This window comes from Macaca nemestrina, chromosome 9 (genome assembly GCF_043159975.1).
Source record: "Macaca nemestrina isolate mMacNem1 chromosome 9, mMacNem.hap1, whole genome shotgun sequence".
NCBI lineage: Eukaryota > Metazoa > Chordata > Mammalia > Primates > Cercopithecidae > Macaca > Macaca nemestrina.
The window spans coordinates 94,458,701-94,481,047 of NC_092133.1; the positions used below are offsets into that span (position 1 = coordinate 94,458,701).

A 22,347-nucleotide genomic window follows, 5' to 3' on the forward strand; every position below is an offset into this window, starting at 1 on the left:
GCATGGAGTCTGAGTTGTGCAATGGAACCCTCAAAAATGGGCCCTGTCAGCTGCACAAGTGCAGAGAAGGCTGTCCCCTTTCTCCTCATCCCAAACTTGGGGTGCTGGATGCAGAATGGACTGCAAGCAGCTGTGCCCTGTTTGGACATTAGTGTAGGAATCCACCTGCATAGCCTGTATTTGTTTCAAAAAAAGAATTTGGAGCTGTTCTAGTAGCTCAGTGTGATATTTTTAAATAAACAGAAAAATTTTATTAACTGACTTAACAAAAAAACACTGCCTATTAAATTCATTTAATATTGTTTAAGGAGTATCTACAAAATTCTGATCTCAGTGTTTTCTTGCAAAATAAGTGGAAGTAAGGACAGAGACCCTTTCAAATGAAGAATCACTGAGAAACAATGTTTATAAGTAGTATAGCATTTACTTATGCACATTTTTTAAGATTATGCCATAATCAATTTGCATCAGGCTCTCCAATTTAGGAACACTGAGAGGATTTCCCTGTAGGGGAAGTTTTCACATAAATGTTGAAAAAATTGTTAAAACTGAAAACTTTTCTGTATTTGGTAATCTACTAGGGTTCCAATCCAGTGTGCTGTCTTAAATTTCTAAGGTCTATCTACAGTGTGTGTTATCATAGGTCTTGGAGCAAATATCACGTAAATGAAGGCATTTCCACATTCTATACATTCATAGGTTTTATTTCAGAAATGAGTTCTTATCTTCATGTGAAACTGGAACAATTGAAGACCTTACCATGGATGTTTGTATTTGTAAGGGTTTTCTCCATTGAATCCTTTCATGTTTCCAAAGAAATGAAAAAGCTGAATTTATCATGTTTCTTAAGATTATGTCATTTTTCTCCATATTAAATTCAAATATGTCTTTGAAAGCACAAGGGAAAATCAAGTTATTAACCCAGTTTTTACATTCATGTTGTTTTTGTTTTTCTAAGTTTTCAAAGAAAACTGGGAAAGTTGCATGCTTTCTTGTAGATCTCAGGGTTCCGTACAGTGTGAGTTCTTTCATGTGATCTAATAAATTAGCGTCCATGGTGGCTTTACCACATTTCTTACATGAGAATAATATTTTTGAACTAACATTGTCCTGTGTTGGTTTTGTTGTGTTTCTCCTTCCCCAGGAATGAGTTGGAAAGGCAATTCTTGAAGCTAATTAATTATAATATTGGCGTTACTGGCAGCGTTTATAGCAGATTCTACTTTGATCTTCGCAGCTTGGCACATGACAATGGCCTGTATTCGCCAGTTTATCTTCTTGACAGAGAAAGAGCGTGGAAGCTGGAGGTAAGGCTACGAAGTTACTAAGTGGGTTTTCATTCAAACACCAATGCCAGCATCTGTGACTAGGTCATATTAAGTAGTGATTAGAAAAATGGAAAGCATCAAAATTAACTAACATACTGAAGAGCTCATTACCTTTTTGGCATTCTATTTCCTGTATCTTTTACAGTTTTTATAAGGATCCACATTATTTGAAAATTATAGATATATCTTCTCTTTTGTGACCATAATTCAGAATATTTTAATCAAATTTAATTTATTTGTAATCTTTCCCATTTGAACCTTTATCCTTTCAAATCATATGTAAATGATTTCTTGTTATTGTATTCTGAGCAATGTCTACATATATAATGCACTTACTACTCTTGACTTTTTTTATTATTCAGTTTGCAAATTTATGTCATTTGCTACTGTATATACCACAGTGCAGTCAGTCCCATGGGTTTGTTAGACAAAGCATCAGTGCCTAAGCCAAGAGACCTGCACTTAGACTGTATAAGGTGTATGTTTCTCAAGTACTGGATGCAGGAAGTACATGGGATTTTATTGGAAATAATAACTTTTATGGGGCAAAGTAATATTTATGGTTTGTGACTTTTGGTAAGTACACAGCAAAGTTATAGCTGACAAGGATGAACATTTAAAATAGGCATGTTCTGTGGTACCTTGGAAGTATTTTAAAATCATACGTTTTCTATTATAATTAATGTGCAAGTGAAGTAGTGCCTTTTGATGCTTTAGTCATTAGACTTCTTTGATGTTTTGATACAATCCAGCACCTGCTTGCATCGTTAAAATTTGCTTTGAGTATATAACAACTACGATAGATTGTGTAGAGTTTGAATAGACTAATAAACTAACTTTTTGCAAAAGTGTACATTCATTATCTTTAAGGAACAAGTACACAGGTAACAGATGATACTGCTCTTAGAAGGCTGTCACAATACTGTGACATCTTTGGGAGCCCAATTTTTAAGTAACTTAATAAAACAAATTCCCATTTGCTCCAGCAATCTCATTCTAGCCCTGAGATTACCTTAGTGAGGTGACAGAACTTGGCAGTGTAAACCTCAGCCAAAGTAACTATAACTGGGACGGGCGCGGTGGCTCATGCCTGTAATTCCAGCACTTTGGGAGGCCGAGGTGGGTGGATCATGAGATCAGAAGTTCAAGACCAACCTGGCCAAGATGATGAACCCCTGTTGCTATTAAAAATATGAAAATTAGCTGGGCGTGGTGGCAGGTGCCTGTAATCCCAGCTACTCGGGGGACTGAGGCAGAGAATTGCTTGAACCCGGGAGGCGGAGGTTGCAGTGGGCCGAGATTGTGCCATTGTACTCCAGCCTGGGCGACAGAGCAAGACTCCTCAAAAAAAAAAAAAAAAAAAAAAAAAGAAAAAGAAAAAAAAAGTAGCTGTAACTGAACTATCTAAAGGAGTTGCATGTGTGGCTTATCATCAGTGGTGACTGTTAAAAAGTTGGAACCCTTTTTAAAATTGTACCTCTTTTCTGTTTGACATTCTTAGGCTTTTTCAAGGATGGAACAATACAAAGTTTTCTATAGTGCTGCCAAGAATGGGTCTTTGAGTGCTGATGATTTAATTCATCTTCAGCGTGCTAAGGCCATCCTCTTCTGAAGGAAGAAATAAGGGGTAATGTGACATCTGAACCCCTCATCAAAAAAGACAGGAAAATATCATCTCTCCTGCTGAAGAACTAGAAAAGTTGGTATTTTCAAAAGAAGAAACACCTCAATTCAAGTAAACTCAAGGAAAACTAAGATTGCACTTCATAGTAAAGAATGGGACCTTGTCAGGGTAACAACACACTCTTACACTCTTCTGTCCCGTTTAATGTATACAGAGTTATCAAAACCACTCCAAAGTGAAGACTCCTTCTGCCCACGCACAGATATTTGCTTAGTGTGTGGGCTGATAGCTGTGAACTATGTAAGGCTTTTAAAACAATAGTTTAACTTTTTAGATTTTAAAGGTAACTTTTCTGTTTCTTTATGTTTTTTCTTTTCCCCAATATTGCTGCATATGCATTTGGAATCAGTGCAGTATCACTGTTAAAACATGGGAGTCTAACAACTCCTAAAGCCACTAGGAGCAGACCCAGAATTGTCAGGTATGGAAGGGCTCTTCCTTCCTACTTTTACCAGTAACTACTAGTTACTGGCAATCATGAAGCAAAAGCTGCCAGATAAGGTTTGCCATTCACATCCTTTGTAAGCCCTTCTTATTAGCAGTTTAGCATGTTTGGGGTCATAAAAAGAGAAAATATTGGTTATTGATTATCTACTTTTATGAAGGTCTGTGGTGTATTTCTTGTGAACTATAATGGTTCTCATTTGCTGATAAATTTTCTTATTGTTAAGTAAACGTATTCAAAGATGATTTCATAGTGCCAAGCAACATGGTGATCCAGTGGTTATGTAAAAATAATAAAATATGAGGTGTCCTGAAAGTTTCGGGGCAGTTTTTAGCTTTAATATAGTGTGCCTGGGCCCTCCAGAGGACTGCAGCATATATGTACATGCTGTAAATCTTTACAAAATATCATTTGGAAGTGTAATTGTATTTATTCTTTTTATTTTTAATAGATGGTGCCTCACTATATTGCCCAAGCTACAGTGCAATCAGAGACACAATCATAGCGCACCACAGCCTGAAAACCCTGGCCTCAAGCAATCTTCCCATGTCAGTCTACCAAGTAGCTGGGACCATAGGTGTGTACCACCGCCTCTGGCTTTATTTTGCAGAATTTGAATATTAAGCTTTTAACTTTTTGTTTCAGTCAATATCTGCTATCTTCAAGAAGGAGTGAAACAAAAAATTAAAAGCTTAATATTCAGGAGCTAGGCATGTTTGTAGTACCAGTTACTCACGAGACTTAAATGGGAGGATCACTTGAGGCCTAGCCTTGGAGGCTGCAGTGCGCTGTGATTGTGCCTGTAAATAGCCATTGCACTCCAGTCTTGGCAACAAAATGAGACCCTGTCACTTAAAAAAATGGCAAAACTAAATAAACGTTAAAAAAAAATACAACAGGCTTTTCAATGATGTTTTGTAAATGTTTGTAGCATTGTTACTTTTACAAGTATCAAAGCTTAAAATTACACTAAGACTTTTGGAATTCTTGTGTTTTTATAAAGTTCCCTTTTCTCTTGTAAAGTAGCTCTTTGGATGGCTTTTATCTGCATTGATAACCTCAAATTATTTTCCCTAGATGTGATGAAGAGGAGGATCTGTGTTAATTCACATATAACAAATTAGAAGGAATTGGACCGTAATAGTAGTAGGTGATGTAATACATTTTATTATCCCACATGTTAACCTGGGTGCAGGTATCATATTTCATGTCCTGCTATTTAAAAAGAACCTCCATAAGCCTTAGGAACACTAGCTCCAGAAAAATATCATTTATGGAATGCAGAACTTAGAGACTGAAGTATTGATTGCAGTTTTATTTTCAAAAGATAAATGCTACAATTGATGTGGTTTTCATTTCTCATGTTTATATTAAAAGAAAACCGAGTAAACTGTTTAATTAAAATGTGGCAAATGTGTTTATAACACTTCTATTCACATAGTGTTGCATCTCTGCCTAACTTAAATAGTTTAAATCAGTCTTGATATGTCTTAAAGCATTTTTGTAAGTTGCCTTGACCATACACAAGTTGGTTTAATCCATGCCTGTATTTAAAATGTAATATCTCTTTTCTCTCTCTTTTTTTTTTTTTTTTTTTTTCTTTTGAGATGGAGTCTAGCTTTCTTGCCCAGGCTGGAGTGCAGTGGCGTGATCTCGGCTCACTGCAGTCTCCGCCTGCCGGGTTCAATCTATTCTCCTGCCTCAGCCTCCCGAGTGGCTGGGACTACAGGCGCATACCACCACACCCCACTGATTTTTTGTATTTTAGTAGAGACCAGGTTTCACCATGTGGCCCAGGCTGGTCTCGAAGTCCTGACCTCAGGGAATCCGCCCACCTCGGCCACCCAAAGTGCTAGGATTACAGGCATGAGCCACCATGCCTGGCCCTCAATTTTAAGAAAATTTATTACACTTAAAATAACTCTCTGGCCACAGTACTTAATGGCATAGTGCATTAGATGGCATCTTTGAATAGCTGGTTATTGTATCTGAGAGGAAAAACCCATTAGAATACGAGATTAGATAAATATACCAAAGAGAAAGGATTTACAGGAATAGTGTAGAATTAGAACGAGGGTGTTTGAAGTTTTCAGTTACACAGAAAAAATATGGAAGTACAGAAAGTAGAATTAAAGTTGCTGTACAGACGGTGACCTAAACCACATAATTTGACGTTAGCACACTGTTTTCAAGCTTACATTTTAGTTAAAAATAAATCACTGTTTTTTCTGAATTAAAATTCTAGCCACTCAGCTTCAGTGATTCTCACTAAATCCTGATAATATTGGTATATTTTTATCCATTTTAATTATTTAGTACCTAAGTTAAAATCTTCAACTCATCATCTTATCTTGATAAATTGCAAACTAGAATCAATGATCTGCATTAAACTTAGAAGAAAAAGTGTATGATGAATCCTTGTTTATAAGATGGTTTGCACCTTATAATATGCCATTAACTAAGTAGAAGTCCTGACATATATGAGTGGTCAGAGATTTAAAAACCAGTTTGGCAGAGGGACACTGGACATAAATTCGTGACTTCAAAAGTAAGTCAGGGCTGGACGCAGTGGCTCAGGCCTGTAATCCCAGCAGTTTGGGAGGCTGAGGCGGGCAGATCACTTGAACCCAGCAGTTCAAGACCAGCCTGGCCAACATGGCAAAACCCCTTCTCTACTAGAAATACAAAAATTAGCCAAGCATGGTGGCAACCGTTTATGGTGCTAGCTCCTCGGGAGACTGAGGCATGAGAATTGCTTGAGCCTAGGAGGCAGAGGTTGCAATGACTATCCCAGCCTCACCCTTAACTTTTTCTGCTACTTTCCAATGTAGCAGTGTTTGATGTTTGTCACCCACCTCCCTCTCAGCTGAAAGAGCTTGTGAAAACTGCAGCTTCTCTAAATGCAGTATGGCATCCTGGATTTGATCCTGGGACAAAGAACATGAGTGGAAAACCTGATGAAGTCTGGAGTTAGTAGTAATGTGCCAACATTGAATTTTTAGTTTTAACAAATGTACCATGTCAATACGAGATGTTCACATTAGTGGGGAACTGGTAAGGGCGTACAGAAAACTGAGTTATTTTTGTGAATGTTTTAAGTGTCTTTTTATAAAACAGCCTTTTGGGCCCCAGATCTAATGAATCTCAATTCCTGGCACTGAGGCCTGGGAATCTAAAATTGTAACACATATCCTAAATGATTCTTAGATTCCAATTGAAATCCTTGTCTTGCCAATTTCCTTTTATTTCTTGTCTGAACAGTTGCCTCTCCCTTGTTTCACTTATCTTAATCCTTGAACTCTTCCAAATCCTAGGATTTAAGTACCGTTATCTGTTTTTCCCAGATGAGAAAACTGCATAGTAAGAGGTGGAGTGTCCAGGATCATAGAGTTCATAAAAGGTGAAGCTGGGACTTATATTCCCAATCAGCCTGTCTCCCAAGTCTGTGCTTACAGCCCCTCTGCATCAACCCTATTTCTATTCATGATAAGCTCAAGAGCTCTGTAACTAAATCAACAAAAAACACCATTCTTACCAATATTATCCTGGGTCCACCTATTTCACCTATTTCTCCACTTTTTTAAGTCCAGCAGCTCTTCTTGCTTCAGCATGTGGGCTTTGCCCTTTCCCTTTTTTTTTTTTTTTTTTTTGAGACGGACTCTTGCTCTGTTGCCCAGGCTGGAGTACAGTGGCGTGATCTCGGCTCACTGCAAGCTCGGCCTCCTAGGTTCATGCCGTTCTCCCGCCTCAGCCTCCCGAGTAGCTGGGACTACAGGTGCCCGCCACTATGCCTGGCTAAATTTTTTTTGTATTTTTAGTAGATATGGGGTTTCACCGTATTAGCCAGGATGGTCTCGATCTCCTGACCTCATGATCTGCCCGCCTCGGCCTCCCAAAGTGCTGGGATTACAGGCGTGAGTCACCGTGCCTGGCCCCCTTCTTTTCCACTGGAGGAATATGAGCAATGGGAAAGCATGGGGAAGATGTGCTGATGAGAGCCCTGCACACAGAAGGTGGAAGGTGCAGTTGCCCTTCTCTCAGAACTCAGCTCAACAACTGTATTTTCTAGTCTGCCTCTCCCAGCTGCTTTAACTTAGATACTAATGTAATGAAGTTCACAGCACCTGCCTTGACATGAAATTACATGCTCTCATATATTGCTAATTCACTTCTCACTAGATTTATGTGGTCTCCCTGAAACACTTTAAGCTCCTAATTATGGAGTCATGTCTCCCACATACTGTATCTCAGAGTATGACGGAGAATGCTGACATACCAGGCCTTAAAGTGAGGTGGTGTTGGTAGATTGGTGGACAATCTTTATTTTGCCAAAGCAGTAGTCGGCAGAAGGTGGTATGAAAATAGCATCTCAGGCTCAGTAAGCATCTGGTTAGATTACCAGGGAGAAGCCAACCCTCAGTTTGTACCTAGGCTTCCTGATGTGGGTTTATAGCTCAACAGCAAGTTGTGGACCCAGCAGCTGAATAGAAAAGTTTTGGGAGTTTCTGTCTTCCAACCAGATGCACAAAAAAGCATCGTGTCTATTCAGATTGTTTCAGCATAAATGGAGCATTTTTAAAATGGAAGGCAATCTCGGGCAATTACTGTTTTTCCACATATCTTCATTTCTTCAAGTGGATCATGAAACAATAACAGGATTGCTAGGAGAAACCTAGGAAGTATATTCAATTAAAACATGTTTTAATTAGTTCTACTTATGTTATTGGAATTTGCTTGAGTTTAAGATTAATAAAATTTTTGCTGCTTATATTTTAAGTACATTTGAAAAATCTGATTCTAAAATTAAAATCCACATCTCTCGTCACATATCCTTAGGAAGCAGTGTATCTGCATGCAAACATGAAGAGAAAGAGACTTCTATGGCATCTCTTTATTTTCTTTGCTATTGCTTTAATATATTTTAAAATTAATGTACATTAATTGGGAACAAAGAAACAGAAGCACATTTCTTTTTATCATAAATAACTAATTTCGATATTTAACAGAAATCTTAAATCGTTTTACCTTTCTACAAATACAAGCAAAACTTTTTTTGCAAATAATAAAGTTAACATAAATATATGGGACTAACATAACAAAATACAGCTGCCATTCTACTAACTCTCAGAAAAAAATAAAAACAAGATCTACCAAGATGCTGTGGGTAGATACAGAACTAGAAATACCATTTGACCTAGCCATTCCATTACTGGGTATATACCCAAAGGATTATAAATCATGTTGCTATAAAGACACATGCACACATATGTTTATCACAGCACTATTCACAATAGCAAAGACTGGAACCAACCCAAATGCCCATCAATGATAGACTGGATTAAGAAAATGTGGCACATATACACCATGGAATACTATGCAGCCATAAAAAAAGGATGAGTTTATGTCTTTGTAGGGACATGGATGAAGCTGGAAACCATCATTCTGAGCAAACTATTGCAAGGACAGAAAACCAAACACCGCATGTTCTCACTCATGGGTGGGAATTGAACAATGAGAACACTTGGACACAGGGTGGGGAACACCACACACTGGGACCTGTCATGGGGTAGGGGGAGCGGGGAGGGATAGCATTAGGAGATATACCGAATGTAAATGGCGAGTTAATGGGTGAAGCACACCAACATGGCACGTGCATACGTATGTAACAAACCTGCACATTGTGCACACACCCCCTAGAACTTAAAAGTATAATAAATTATTACTGGTAGGTGATTATAAATCTGCTTTACCCTTTATCTAAAAAGCTAAATCCTTGTGGCATTAAGATTTTCTTTCTCCAACCCCAGTTTCCATTACTTGGAGACACATTGCTGGTCAGCCAATTGAATGGTGATATTTCGGGGAAAGACAGAAATAATTCCTACCATCTGGATTTTTTCAGAATTGGGAAAGGAGAAAAACTATCCCCAAAGACAATGAAAATCCATTTTAGCAAGATGGTGCAATGACCTGCAAAGAAAAATGCACTCCAGGCACACCCGGGGGCACAGTGCAGAGGCTCTCCAGAGGGTGGTCATTGAGTACTTCGGTGAACAGAATACGGGTGGAAGCATCCACGTGATAGGATATCCTGACTTGACACTAGAGTCAGGCCTATTAACATTATTAACATTCCAGCCAGTACTGCACACCCTGAGTGTGTCATCTTGAAAAGATTTGTTTTCTTATTTCAACTTGCATGTTTATTAAGTATACAATGCATTTTATTGACAGAGCTTGAAAGATAGGAAAATAACTCTCAAAAAAACATAAAAATGTGACTATCAGAAAAAATCTAATGATATTTTTAATTTGTTAAAAATTCTTATTTTATTTGTTCTACTCCTAAGAATGTGTAATAAGTATCTGAGGTCTGTACTTTCCGGGGGTAGTTTCAAGCAGAATCTCAGGGCTTAGTTTTAGGGATATTACTGGGTAAGAAGGAAAAACTCTTTTCCTTTATATCTGCAGATAAATTAATACAGTTGCACAAGAAATTGTGGTAGGTCAATTGGTGATTTACAGAAAATAAAAATAAAAAATTAAAAAAATCAGTTTCTCTTTTCTGTATGGTGGAGTATTTTTGAGAGTGGATAAATCTATTCTGTAGGTGGGTGCGGTGGTTCACGCCTGTAATCCCGGCACTTTGGGAGGCCGAGGCAGGTGGATCACCTGAGCTTGGGAGTTCGAAACCAGCCTGACTAACATGGAGAAACCCTGTTTGTACTAAAAATACAATATTAACCAGGCCCACACCTGTAATCCCAGCTACTCGGGAGGCTGAGGCAGGAGAATAGCTTGAATCCGGGAGGCGGAGGGTGTGGTGAGCCAAGATCATGCCATTGCACTCCAGGCTAGGCAACAAGAGCAAAACTCCGTCTCAAAAAAACAAACAAAAACTAAACGAATAACCTTGTCTGGAAATCAGAGACCTGAGCCCGTTGGCTGCAGGCTAAGGCCAATCGACCTGTCAAATGAGATCATGAATAGCACAGTTATTTCTTCTTGGGGAGCTTCCCCTGCAGCTGTCCCAGCCTGCTCAGAGCAGCCATTGAAGGAGCCTTTATACTGAGTGAAGCTCCAGAGCCCTGGAAAGCTGGGAATGCACAGGCAGACATGGTGAGAGCTGAAATGCGAGGCGGGTTGTGATGTCCTCTGTGAGGGTGTAATTGTTATTCTCCTGAGGCTGTTTCTTGATACTGTCAAATTCAGATGTAGGTAAGAAGTGACTTTATTCTAAAGGAGTATTGCAATAGGGAAAGCGCCAAGCATCAGATCTACAGGCATCTCAAAAGAGGCAGAAAAGGGCTGTGTTTCATATGGAGAAGCAAACAAGATTAGAAGGAAGGTGGGAGAAAGGAGAATGGAGAATGGCAAAATCAGATTCAAGGGTAGAGAATGTTTCACCCTAAAGTCAGCCTTTTCTTAGGAGGGACATAAAGGCGGGGTGTATATCAGCCTTTTCTCTGGAGGGGCATAAAGGCAGAGAAGTCCATAAACGAACTGATAGAGATGAAAACCATGACACGAGAACTACGTGACAAATGCACAAGCTTCAGTAACTGACTCGATCAACTGGAAGAAACAGTATCAGCCATTGAATATCAAATGAACGAAATGAAGTGAGAAGTTTAGAGAAAAAACAGTAAAAAGAAATGAAAAAAGAAATGAACAAAGAGTAAAAGAAATGAACTCAGACTGAAGATGGACCAGAGTCCGGGAGCCTGAGAAAAGGAGAGAAACTTAAGCAAAGTTTGTTTAACAAGTATTTTGTTCTGAACACCAAAGACAAAATTATTTGTTTATGAGGGAAAAATGAGAATTTAAAGAGTCTGTGAATTCGTGATATCTAAAAGAGGAAGCATCATCTAAGTCATAATGAAAAGGGTATTTATTTGCAGTAAGCTGCTCCTACAAGAACACAAAGGATGGAGGATTCTTAATCATGGCTGTTTATCAAGATTTACTACCTACCCAATTTTTTCCCTGCCTTATTTGTCCTATACATTTTTTTTTTTCCATTTGGTTTTCCTGAGTTGTATCCTATATAATAACCTGGTAAACATAAGTAAAGTTTCTCTGCTAAGTTCTGTGAGTAGTTGTATCAAATTATTAAACTTGAGCAAGGGGGTTATGGAAGCCCATGATTTATGGACAGTGGCTCAGAAGTATAGGTGGAATCGCTGGAACCCAGGAGGCAAAGGTTGCAGTGAGCCAAGATCGCGCCATTGCACTCCAGGGTGACAGAGTGAGACTCTGTCTCAAAAATAAATAAATAAATAAATAAATAGTTTAAATAAAATCTTGTTTTAACCAATTTTTTTTGTATTCATGTAATTTTGTTAATATCAAAGACCCACTTCTAGAAAGACTATTATAATTTTCTTCTTAATCCTACCCAACTAAAGTATACAACCTCATTTTCTACAAAAAACACAAAGTGTCTATTAAATAACTTTTCTACAACCTACGTAGATGATGCACGACATGCTTAAACTTTCTGTTTTGCCTAAATATTTCTCTTTCTTGAACAACCTAGTCATTTTAGGGCAAAAAATTTACCACACAAAATACCTTCTTACGTAAAATTGCTTTCCTTTTCACTGTCTTTATCAAAAATACCGCTTTATATCTTTAACTTTCTTATGTCTCTTATTTCCTGGTTTCTTTTACCTTGTTTTATACATAACTTTTAAGGAAGCTTTGAATTAAACAAAGATATTTACCTTTTAATAAGAACATGTAAAAAATGTTTTCCTGTATTTTTAAGTTGGAAATTATCCAGCTACTTAATATCTATTGATAACCTTAGATCTTTAACCATATGGCAAGTCTCTTTACAAGCATTTATTCCATTACATTTACCAGACTAATTTATTTAATGTTTTACCTAGTGTTTTTTGTTTGTTTGTTTGTTTGTTTGGTTTTTTGTGTTTTTTTTTTTTTTTTTTGAGATGATTTCACTCTTCATGCCCAGGCCAGAGTGCACTGGTGTGGTCTTGGCTCACTGCAACCTCCGCCTCCCCAGTTCAAGCGATTCTCCTCCTCCAGCCTCCTGAGTAGCTGGCATTACAGGTACCCACCACCATGCCCAGCTAATTTCGGTATTTTTACTAGAGACGGGGTTTCACCATGTTGGCCAGGCTGGTCTCGAACTCCTGACCTCCGGTGATATGCCTGCCACAGCCTCCCATAGTGCTGAGATTACAGACGTTAGCCACCGTGCCCTGCCTTTACCTAGATTATGTATGAAAACTTTGATAGTCATTATTTAAAGTGAATTCCCTATTAATCATTTTTATAGCTGTGAATTTCAGATGTTTATTTAAGTGGGATTCTTAAGGTTAAATATAAGGGTATTTTTACCAATAACTCAGAAGTTAACTATTTTCATTAAACTAAGATATTTCATGTCCTATTTATCAATAATTACACAAGCAAAGATCATTCTTACTTGGGCTGGGTTTTATGGTTTTATAACCCTTATGGCAAATCTTCCAGTATTCTGCAGGAATAATCATGAAATCACTTAATAAACAAATGCAAACAGAAATGCTAATAATTCTTACAACATTTCTAATATTATTTTGCCAATAATTTGAAAGTCAGCTTATTTATAAAAGATTTTACTTAAGTCACATGAACTTGAAAAAGCATTTGACTAGTCTTTTTTATTGATAAAATGGTTGATTTATGCACTTTTATTTTTAAGACCATGAATTATAACTCTGTATTTATAGTAGAGAAACATTGTGTACACAACACATAAATATGTAAACTTATTAGGCATGCTGACAGAAGTATGTCTTATAGATTCATAAGACCTCTTGTTTTTCCTATCCTAGACTTTTAAATATTTTGTCTTTTTTTTTTTTAAATAGGTTTTTGGGGAACAGGTGGTGTTTGGTTACATGGATAAGTTCTTTACTAGTGATTTCTGAGATTTTGGTGTACCCATCATCTGAGCACTGTACACTGACCAATGTCTTGTATTTTATCTTTCACCCACTTCCTACCCTTTCCCCCAAGTCCCCAAAGTCCATTGTATCATTCTTATGCCTTTGCATCCTCATAGCTTACCCCCCACTTATCAGTGAGAACATACGATGTTTGATTTTCTGTTCCTCAGTTACTTCACTTAGAATTATGATCTTTAGTTTCATCTATGTTGCTATGAATGCCATTATTTTCTTCCTATTTATGGGTGAGTAGTATCCATGGCATAAATGTGGTGTAGGGAACTACTGAAAGTAGGTGGGATAGAGACATGGGTGAGAGTGGATAATTCTTATTCTCTAGGTCCTCCCTGCTTCATGGGTGCAAGCTGCTTTGGCACCAATGGGCGGCACCTGCCAAGATTGCCAGGACTCAGGGATGCAAGGACAGAAGAAGGAAAGAGGACATTCTTCCTTCTCTCCCTCACATACTCTGGGTATATCTGCTAGGAAGAGAAGGGAACCAGGCGTGCCTGCTCCCTTCTTTCTAAATGGGTAGCCATTCATCTTCAGTCTGTGCCCCTTTCAAATGCATCCTGAAACCCTGGGACTCCTTTGAAAAAAACATCTTTTTCTTTCTCCTCCTCTGTCCTCTCTTCACAGATAGGTAATTGTGTCTCCATACTGTGGGACACTTTCCTCAGATGCATTCTCCAAACTGGAAAAAGTTAATTTCCCAAACCTTAAACTGGTTGGCTTAGCTTTGGGCTCAGGGGAAGGGAACCCAGAAGGCCAATATGCTGGCAAAAAGTTCTTGTTGTTGTTGTTGTTGTTTTACCAGTTGGGCTTTTGACTTCCCTCTCCCTGTGCAAACTGGTAAAAGGCCTTGGGACTTTTGAGCTGTCCTTATCCCTCCTCTTGTTTCATTTTGATACATGTTTTCTAATAACCTGCTGTGTCTCTTCTCACCTTCAGCCATCAAACTTTGAATGGTCATGTAGCTGGAGCCTGGGACATTGGCCCTTTCTGCCAGGGACCATTAGATAGGCCTCTGAGGGGACTCTGAGCGCTGTTTTCCCCAAACTGCCCCTGATAGCAGGAAGCAGTATCCTTATTCTAACGGTAGTTAGATGTACTTCCTTAGAGGGAGGAATGAGGCAGCTAAGTAAAAAGGGGTCGTCAGAGAACATCCCACCAGCCTGCACAATGGGAGAAGTGTGCACTAGGGTGGAGACTTGGAAGTTTGCGGCGGGGGGTGCCTGGCCCCTTCTCTTCCTGAGTGGGACCTGGAATTCAATCTGTGAAGTGGGATGCCTATGCTAGCAAGACTCTTGTACTGCTGAGGGGTCCTGGTTCCCCTTTATCCTTTTTGCTTAATAAATTCCATTTTTCTCACCCTTCAAAGTGTCTATGAACCTAATATTTCATCATGATCATGTGACAAGGACCCTGTCCTTAGCTGAACTAAGGAAATGTCCTACAATATCTTTAAAAAGAAAACAATGTTTCCCTTAATTGAATTTTTCCAGTCTGGAAATGTTTTATGTTGGTCATTTATGCCTCATCATGCATTACCTGATGAAGAATCACCACAACAAAAAAGACAAGTTTGTGTTTTTTTTGTTTTTTTGTTTTTTTTTGTTTTTTTTTTGAGATGGAATCTTTCTGTGTTGCCCAGGCTGGAGTGTAGTGGTGAGATCTCAGCTCACCTATAGCCTCCACCTCCCAGTTTCAAGCTATTCTCCTGCCTCAACCTCCCAAGTAGCTGGGATTACAGGTGTGTGCCACCATGCCCAGCTAATTTTAGTATTTTAATAGAGACAGGGTTTCACCATGTTGGCCAGGCTGGTCTCAAACTCCTGACCTCAGGTGATCTGCCTGCCTCAGCCTGCCAAGGTGCTGGTATTACAGCCATGAACCACCATGCACAGCCAAAAAAGATAGTTCTTTAAATTTTATTTCAAGATGATTCATTGAGATAATTTTAATGTTTTTATTTCTAACACTTGATACTAGTGCTGGCTTTTTATTGAAGAAATATTGATTGAGCATTTGATAGCAGTTATTATTTGGAACATATGTAGAAAATGGTTCCTGCTTTCTTGTTATTTATAGTCTAAAGGAAACCTGTGTAACCCCCTTTACAAAAACAAAGATTGTATTTGTTTATATCTACCTTATAAAAATAATTTCAAGCAGATTTGACATTCTTGAATAATTTCTATATTTATTTTTGGTTTGATTCTCCATGATTGTGAGAGAATAAAGATCAAAAAACCCGTTTTGTATTCTGGTCTGAAAAAAGTTGTGTTGACAAATTTTTTAACTTAGAAGTTTCAAGTTTTATGTCTTCATTGTATTTTTAAAGATACTATTTTTTTGAACTTACAATTTTTACTGAAATTGGCCCTTTGGAAATCACTACTAGCTAGGGATAAAATTTTTGTAATTTACTCATTCATTATTAGTCTTACTACAGAGTCAATTATTCAATACTTTGTGTTGGCATATTTTGTGAAACATATTTAGATTTTAAATAATGTTGGTGCATTTCTAAGGGAATGATTTTGAAACGTGAGATATAATTAATAAATTGCAATGGTGGGGGCACACCCAAGATGGCCGAATAGGAACAGCTCCAGCCTCCAGCTCCCAGCATGAGCGACGCAGAGGACGGGTGATTTCTGCATTTTCAACTGAGGTACCAGGTTCATCTCACTGGGGCATGTTGGATAGTTGCTGCTGGTCAGTGGGTGCAGCCCAACCAGCAAGAGCTGAAGCAGGGCAAGGCATCACCTCACCTGGGAAGTGCAAGGGGGAAGGGAATCCCTTTTCCTAGCCAAGGGAAACTGAGACACACAACACCTGGAAAACCGGGTAACTCCCTAATACTGCGCTTTACCAAGGGTCTTAGCAAATGGCACACCAGGAGATGATATCCCACACCTGACCCGGAGGGTCCCACGCCCATGGATCCTCCCTCATTGCTAGCACAGCAGTCTCAGATCTAACTGCAAGGCAGCAGCGAGGCTGGGGGAGGGGTGCCTTCCATTGCTGAGGCTTAAGTAGGTAAACAAAGCTGCTGGGAAGCTCAAACTGGGTGAAGCCCACTGCAGCTCAAGGAGGCCTGCCTGCCCCTGTAGACTCCACCTCTGGGGACAGGGCATAGCTAAACAAAAAGCAGCAGAAACCTCTGCAGAAACCTGTCTGACAGCTTTGAAGAGTGCAGTGGTTCTCCCAGCACGGAGGTTGAGATCTGAGAACGGACAGACTGCCTGCTCAAGTGGGTTCCTGATCCCTGAGTAGCCTAACTGGGAGTCATTCCCCACTAGGTGCAGACTGACACCTCACACCTCACATGGCAGGGTACACCTCTGACATGAAGCTTCCAGAGCAAGAATAAACAGCAACCCTGAGTAGCCTAAGTGGGAGTCATTCCCCACTAGGTGCAGACTGACACCTCACACCTCACATGGCAGGGTACACCTCTGACATGAAGCTTCCAGAGCAAGAATAAACAGCAACCCTGAGTAGCCTAACTGGGAGTCATTCCCCACTAGGTGCAGACACCTCACACCTCACATGGCAGGGTACACCTCTGACATGAAGCTTCCAGAGCAAGAATAAACATCAACACTCGCTGTTCAGCAATATTCTATATTCTGCAGCCTCCGGTGCTGATATCCAGGCAAGCAGGGTCTGGAGTGGACCTCAAGCAAACTCCAACAGACCTACAGCTGAGGGTCCTGACTGTTAGAAGGAAAACTAACAGAAAGGACACCCACACCAAAACCCCGTCAGTACGTCACCATCATCAAAGGCCAAACAGATAAAACCACAAATATGGGGAAAAAGCAGTGCAGAAAAGTTGGAAATTCAAAAAATCAGAGCACATCTCCCCCTCCAAAGGAATGCAGCTCATCGCCAGCAACGGAACAAAGCAGGATGAAGAATGACTTTGACGAGAGAAGAAGGCTTCAGTCGATCAAACTTCTCAGAACTAAAGGAGGAACTACATAACCAGTGCAAAGAAACTAAAAAGCTTGAAAAAGATTTCATGAATGACTAGCTAGAATAACCAATGTAGAGAAGTCCTTAAAAGAACTGATAGAGATGAAAACCATAACACGAGAACTATGTGACAAATGCACAAGCTTCCTTAACTGACTCGATCAACTGGAAGAAAGAGTATCAATGATTGAAGATCAAATGAATGAAATGAAGCAAGAAGAGAAGTGTTGAGAAAAAAGAGTAAAAAGAAATGAACAAAGCCTCCAAGAAATATGGGATTATGTGAAAAGACCAAATCTACCTCTGATTGGTGTGCCTGAAAGTGACGGGCAAAATGGAACCAACTTGGAAAACACTCTTCAGGATATCATCCAGGAGAACTTCCCCAACCTACTAAGGCAGGCCAACATTCAAATTCAGGAAATACAGAAAACACCAAAAAGATACTCCTCGAGAAGAGCAACTCCAAGACACATAATTGTCAGATTCACCAAAGTTGAAATGAAGGAAAACAAGTTAAGGGCAGCCAGAGAGAAAGGTCGGGTTACCCACAAAGGGAAGCCTATCAGACTAACAGCAGATCTCTCGGCAGAAACTCTCCAAGCCAGAAGAGAGTGGGGGCCAATATTCAACATTCTGAAAGAAAAGAATTTTCAACCCAGAATTTCATATCCAGCCAAACTAAGTTTCATAAGTGAAGGAGAAATAAAATTCTTTACAGACAATAAAATGCTTAGAGATTTTTGTCCCCACCAGGACTGCTCTACAAGAGATCCTGAAGGAAGCACTAAACATGGAAAGGAACAACAGGTATCAGCCATTACAAAAACATGTCAAAATGTAAAGTCCATTGATGCTAGGAAGAAATTGCATCAACTAGTGAGCAAAATAACCAGTTAATATCATAATGACAGGATCAAGTTCACACATAACAATATTAACCTTAAATGTAAATGGACTAAATGGTTCAATTAAAAGACACAGACTGACAAATTGGATAAAGAATCAAGACCTATCAGTTTGCTGTATTCAGGAGACCCATCTCATGCAGAGACACACATAGGCTCAAAATAAAAGGATGGAGGAAGATCTACCAAGCAAATGGAAAACAAAAAAAAAAGTAGGGGTTGCAATCCTAGTCTCTGATAAAACAGACTTTAAACCATCAAAGATCAAAAGAGACAAAGAAGGCCATTACATAATGGTAAAGGGATCAATTCATCAGGAAGAGATAACTATCCTAAATATATATGCACCCAATACAGGAGCACCCAGATTCATAAAGCAAGCCCTTAGAGACTTACAAAGAGACTTAGACTCCCATACAATAATAATGGGAGACTTTAACACCCCACTGTCAACATTAGACAGATCAACGAGACAGAAAGTTAACAAGGATATGCAGGAATTGAACTCAACTCAACTCTGCACCAAGCGGACCTAATAGACATCTACAGAACTCTCCACCCCAAATCAACAGAATATACATTTTTCTCAGCACCACATCACACTTATTCCAAAATTGGCCACATAGTTGGAAGTAAAGCACTCCTCAGCAAATGTAAAAGAACAGAAATTATAATAAACTGTCTCTCAGACCACAGTGCAATCAAACTAGAACTCAGGACTAAGAAACGCACTCAAAACCACTCAACTACATGGAAACTGAACAACCTGCTCCTGAATGACTACTGGGTACATAACAAAATGAAGGCAGAAATAAAGATGTTCTTTGAAACCAATGAGAACAAAGATACAACATACCAGAATCTCTGGGACACATTTAAAGCAGTGTGTAGAGGGAAATTTATACCACTAAATGCCCACAAGAGAAAGCAGGAAAGATCTAAAGTTGACACCCTAACATCACAATTAAAATAACTAGAGAAGCAACAGCAAACTCATTCTAAAGCTAGCAGAAAGCAAGAAATAACTAAGGTCAGAGCAGAATTGAAGGAGATGGAGACACAAAAAACCCTCCAAAAAATCAATGAATCCAGGAGATGGTTTTTTGAAAAGATCAACAAAATTGATATACTGCTAGCAAGACTAATAAAGAAAAGAGAGAAGAATCAAATAGACACAATAAAAAATGATAAAGGGGATATCACGTCCGACCCCATAGAAATACAAACTACCATCAGAGAAAAATATAAACACCTCTACGCAAATAAACTAGAAAATCTAGAAGAAATGGATAATTTCCTGGACACTTACACTCTCCCAAGACTAAACCAGGAAGAAGTTGAATCCCTGAATAGACCAATAGCAGGCTCTGAAATTGAGGCAATAATCAATAGCCTACAAACCAAAAAAAGTCCAGGACCAGACAGATTCACAGCCGAATTCTACCAGAGGTGCAAGGAGGAGTTGGTACCATTCCTTCTGAAACTATTCCAATCAATAGAAAAAGAGGGGATCCTCCCAAACTCATTTTACGAGGCCAACATCATCTTGACAGCAAAGCCTGACAGAGATACCACAGAAAAAGAGAATTTTAGACCAATATCCCTGATGAACATCGATGCAAAAATCCTCAATAAAATACTGGTAAACCGAATCCAGCAGCACATCAAAAAGCTTATCCACTATGATCAAGTGGGCTTCATCCATGGGATGCAAGGCTGGTTCAACATACACAAATCAATAAACGTAATCCAGCATATAAACAGAACCTAAGACAAGAACCACATGATTATCTCAATAGATGCAGAAAAGGCCTTTGACAAAATTCAACAGCCCTTCATGCTAAAAACTCTCAATAAATTTGGTATTGATGGAATGTATCTCAAAATAATAAGAGCTATTTGTGACAAACCCACAGCCAATATCATAATGAATGGGCAAAAACTGGAAGCATTCCCCTTGAAAACTGGCACAAGACAGGGATGCCGTCTCTCACCACTCCTATTCAACATAGTGTTGGAAGTTCTGGTTAGGGCAATCAGGCAAGAGAAAGAAATCAAGGATATTCAGTTAGGAAAAGAAGAAGTCAAATTGTCCCTGTTTGCAGATGACATGATTGTATATTTAGAAAACCCCATCATCTCAGCCCAAAATTTCCTTAAGCTGATTAGCAATGTCAGCAAAGTCTCAGGATACAAAATCAATGTGCAAAAATCACAAGCATTCTTATACACCAGTAACAAACAGAGAGCCAAATCATGAATGAACTTCCATTCACAATTGCTTCAAAGAGAATAAAATACCTAGGAATTCAACTTACAAGGGACGTAAAGGACTTCTTCAAGGAGAACTACAAACCACTGCTCAGTGAAATAAAAGAGGACACAAACAAATGGAAGAACATACCGTACTCATGGATAGGAAGAATCAATTTCATGAAAATGGCCATACTGCCCAAGGTAATTTATAGATTCAATGCCATCCCCATCAAGCTACCAATGAGTTTCTTCACAGAATTGGAAAAAACTGCTTTAAAGTTCATATGGAACCAAAAAAGAGCCTGCATCTCCAAGACAATCCTAAGTCAAAAGAACAAAGCTGGAGGCATCACGCTACCTGACTTCAAACTATACTACAAGGCTACAGTAACCAAAACAGCATGGTACTGGTACCAAAACAGAGATATAGACCAATGGAACAGAACAGAGTCCTCAGAAATAATACCACAAATCTAAAGCTATCTGATCTTTGACAAACCTGACAAAAACAAGAAATGGGTAAAGGATTCCCTATTTAATAAATGGTGCTGGGAAAATCGCCTAGCCATAAGTAGAAAGCTGAAACTGGATCCTCTCCTTACTCCTTATACATAAATTAATTCAAGATGGATTAGAGACTTAAATGTTAGACCTAATACCATAAAAACCCTAGAGCAAAACCTAGGTAATACCATTCAGGTCATAGGCATGGGGCAAGGACTTCATGTCTAAAACACCAAAAGTAATGGCAACAAAAACCAAAATTGACAAATGGGATCTAATCAAACTAAAGAGCTTCTGCACAGCAAAAGGAACTATTATCAGAGTGGACACGCAACCTACAAATGGGAGAAAAGTTTTGCAATCTACTCACTGACAAAGGGCTAATATTCAGAACCTATAAAGACCTCAATCAAATTTACAAGAAAAATAAAACAACCCCATCAAAAATGGGCAAAGGCTATGAACAGACACTTCTCAAAAGAAGACATTCATACAGCCAACAGACACATGAAAAAATGCTCATCATCGCTCGCCATCAGAGAAATGCAAATCAAAACCTCAATGAGATACCATCTCACACCAGTTAGAATGGCAATCATTAAAAAATCAGGAAACAGGTGCTGGAGAGGATGTGGAGAAATAGGAACAGTTTTACATTGTTGGTGGGACTGTAAACTAGTTCAACCATTGTGAAAACAGTGTGGCAATTCCTCAAGGATCTAGAACTAGAAATACCATTTGACCCAGCCATCCCATTACTAGCGATATGCCCAAAGGGTTATAAGTCATGCTGCTATAAAGACACATGCACACGTATGTTTATTGCGGCACTATTCACAATAGCAAAGACTTGGAATCAACCCAAATGTCCATCAATGACAGACTGGATTAAGAAAATGTGGTACATATACACCATGGAATACTATGCAGCCATAAAAAAGGACGAGTTCATGTCCTTTGTAGGGACATGGATGCAGCTGGAAACCATCATTCTCAGCAAACTGTCACAAGAACAGAAAACCAAATACCGCATGTTCTCACTCATTGGTGGGAATTGAACAATGAGATCACTTGGACACCGGAAGGGGAACATCACACACCAGGTCCTATTGTGTGGAGGGGGTAGGGGGGAAGGATAGCATTAGGAGATGTACCTAATGTAAATGACGAGTTAATGGGTGCAGCACACCAACATGGCACATGTATACATATGTAACAAACCTGCACATTGTGCACATGTACCCTAGAACTTAATGTATAATAAAAAAAATAAAAG

The 22,347-nt window shown here is 39.0% G+C and overlaps 2 protein-coding genes across 6 annotated transcripts in view; one reads left to right on the forward strand and one right to left on the reverse strand.

Annotated features, from left to right (window-relative positions):
* LOC105499837 (cyclin-Y-like protein 2) overlaps window positions 1-12,814 on the forward strand; it is a 50,851-nt gene extending 38,037 nt beyond the window's left edge. Inside the window, exons 9-12 of one of the 5 annotated variants that reach the window (XR_011608061.1) lie at window positions 1,145-1,307; window positions 2,830-3,120; window positions 4,535-4,607; window positions 6,289-6,795. Coding sequence is in view for 2 of the 5 variants with exons in the window: in XM_011772646.2 (XP_011770948.2) it covers window positions 1,145-1,307; window positions 2,830-2,940 (274 nt within the window). In the remaining 3 variants the exon portion in view is untranslated. The other 4 variants (XR_011608062.1, XR_011608060.1, XM_071070133.1 and 1 more) reach the window with 4 other exon arrangements.
* The window catches only part of LOC105499843 (MAGUK p55 subfamily member 7-like), a 112,627-nt gene continuing 98,278 nt past the window's right edge, over window positions 7,999-22,347 (reverse strand). The window contains exon 17 of the transcript XR_011608070.1: window positions 7,999-8,129. The gene's annotated coding sequence lies outside the window, so the exon portion shown is untranslated. The remainder of the gene's footprint in view (window positions 8,130-22,347) is intronic.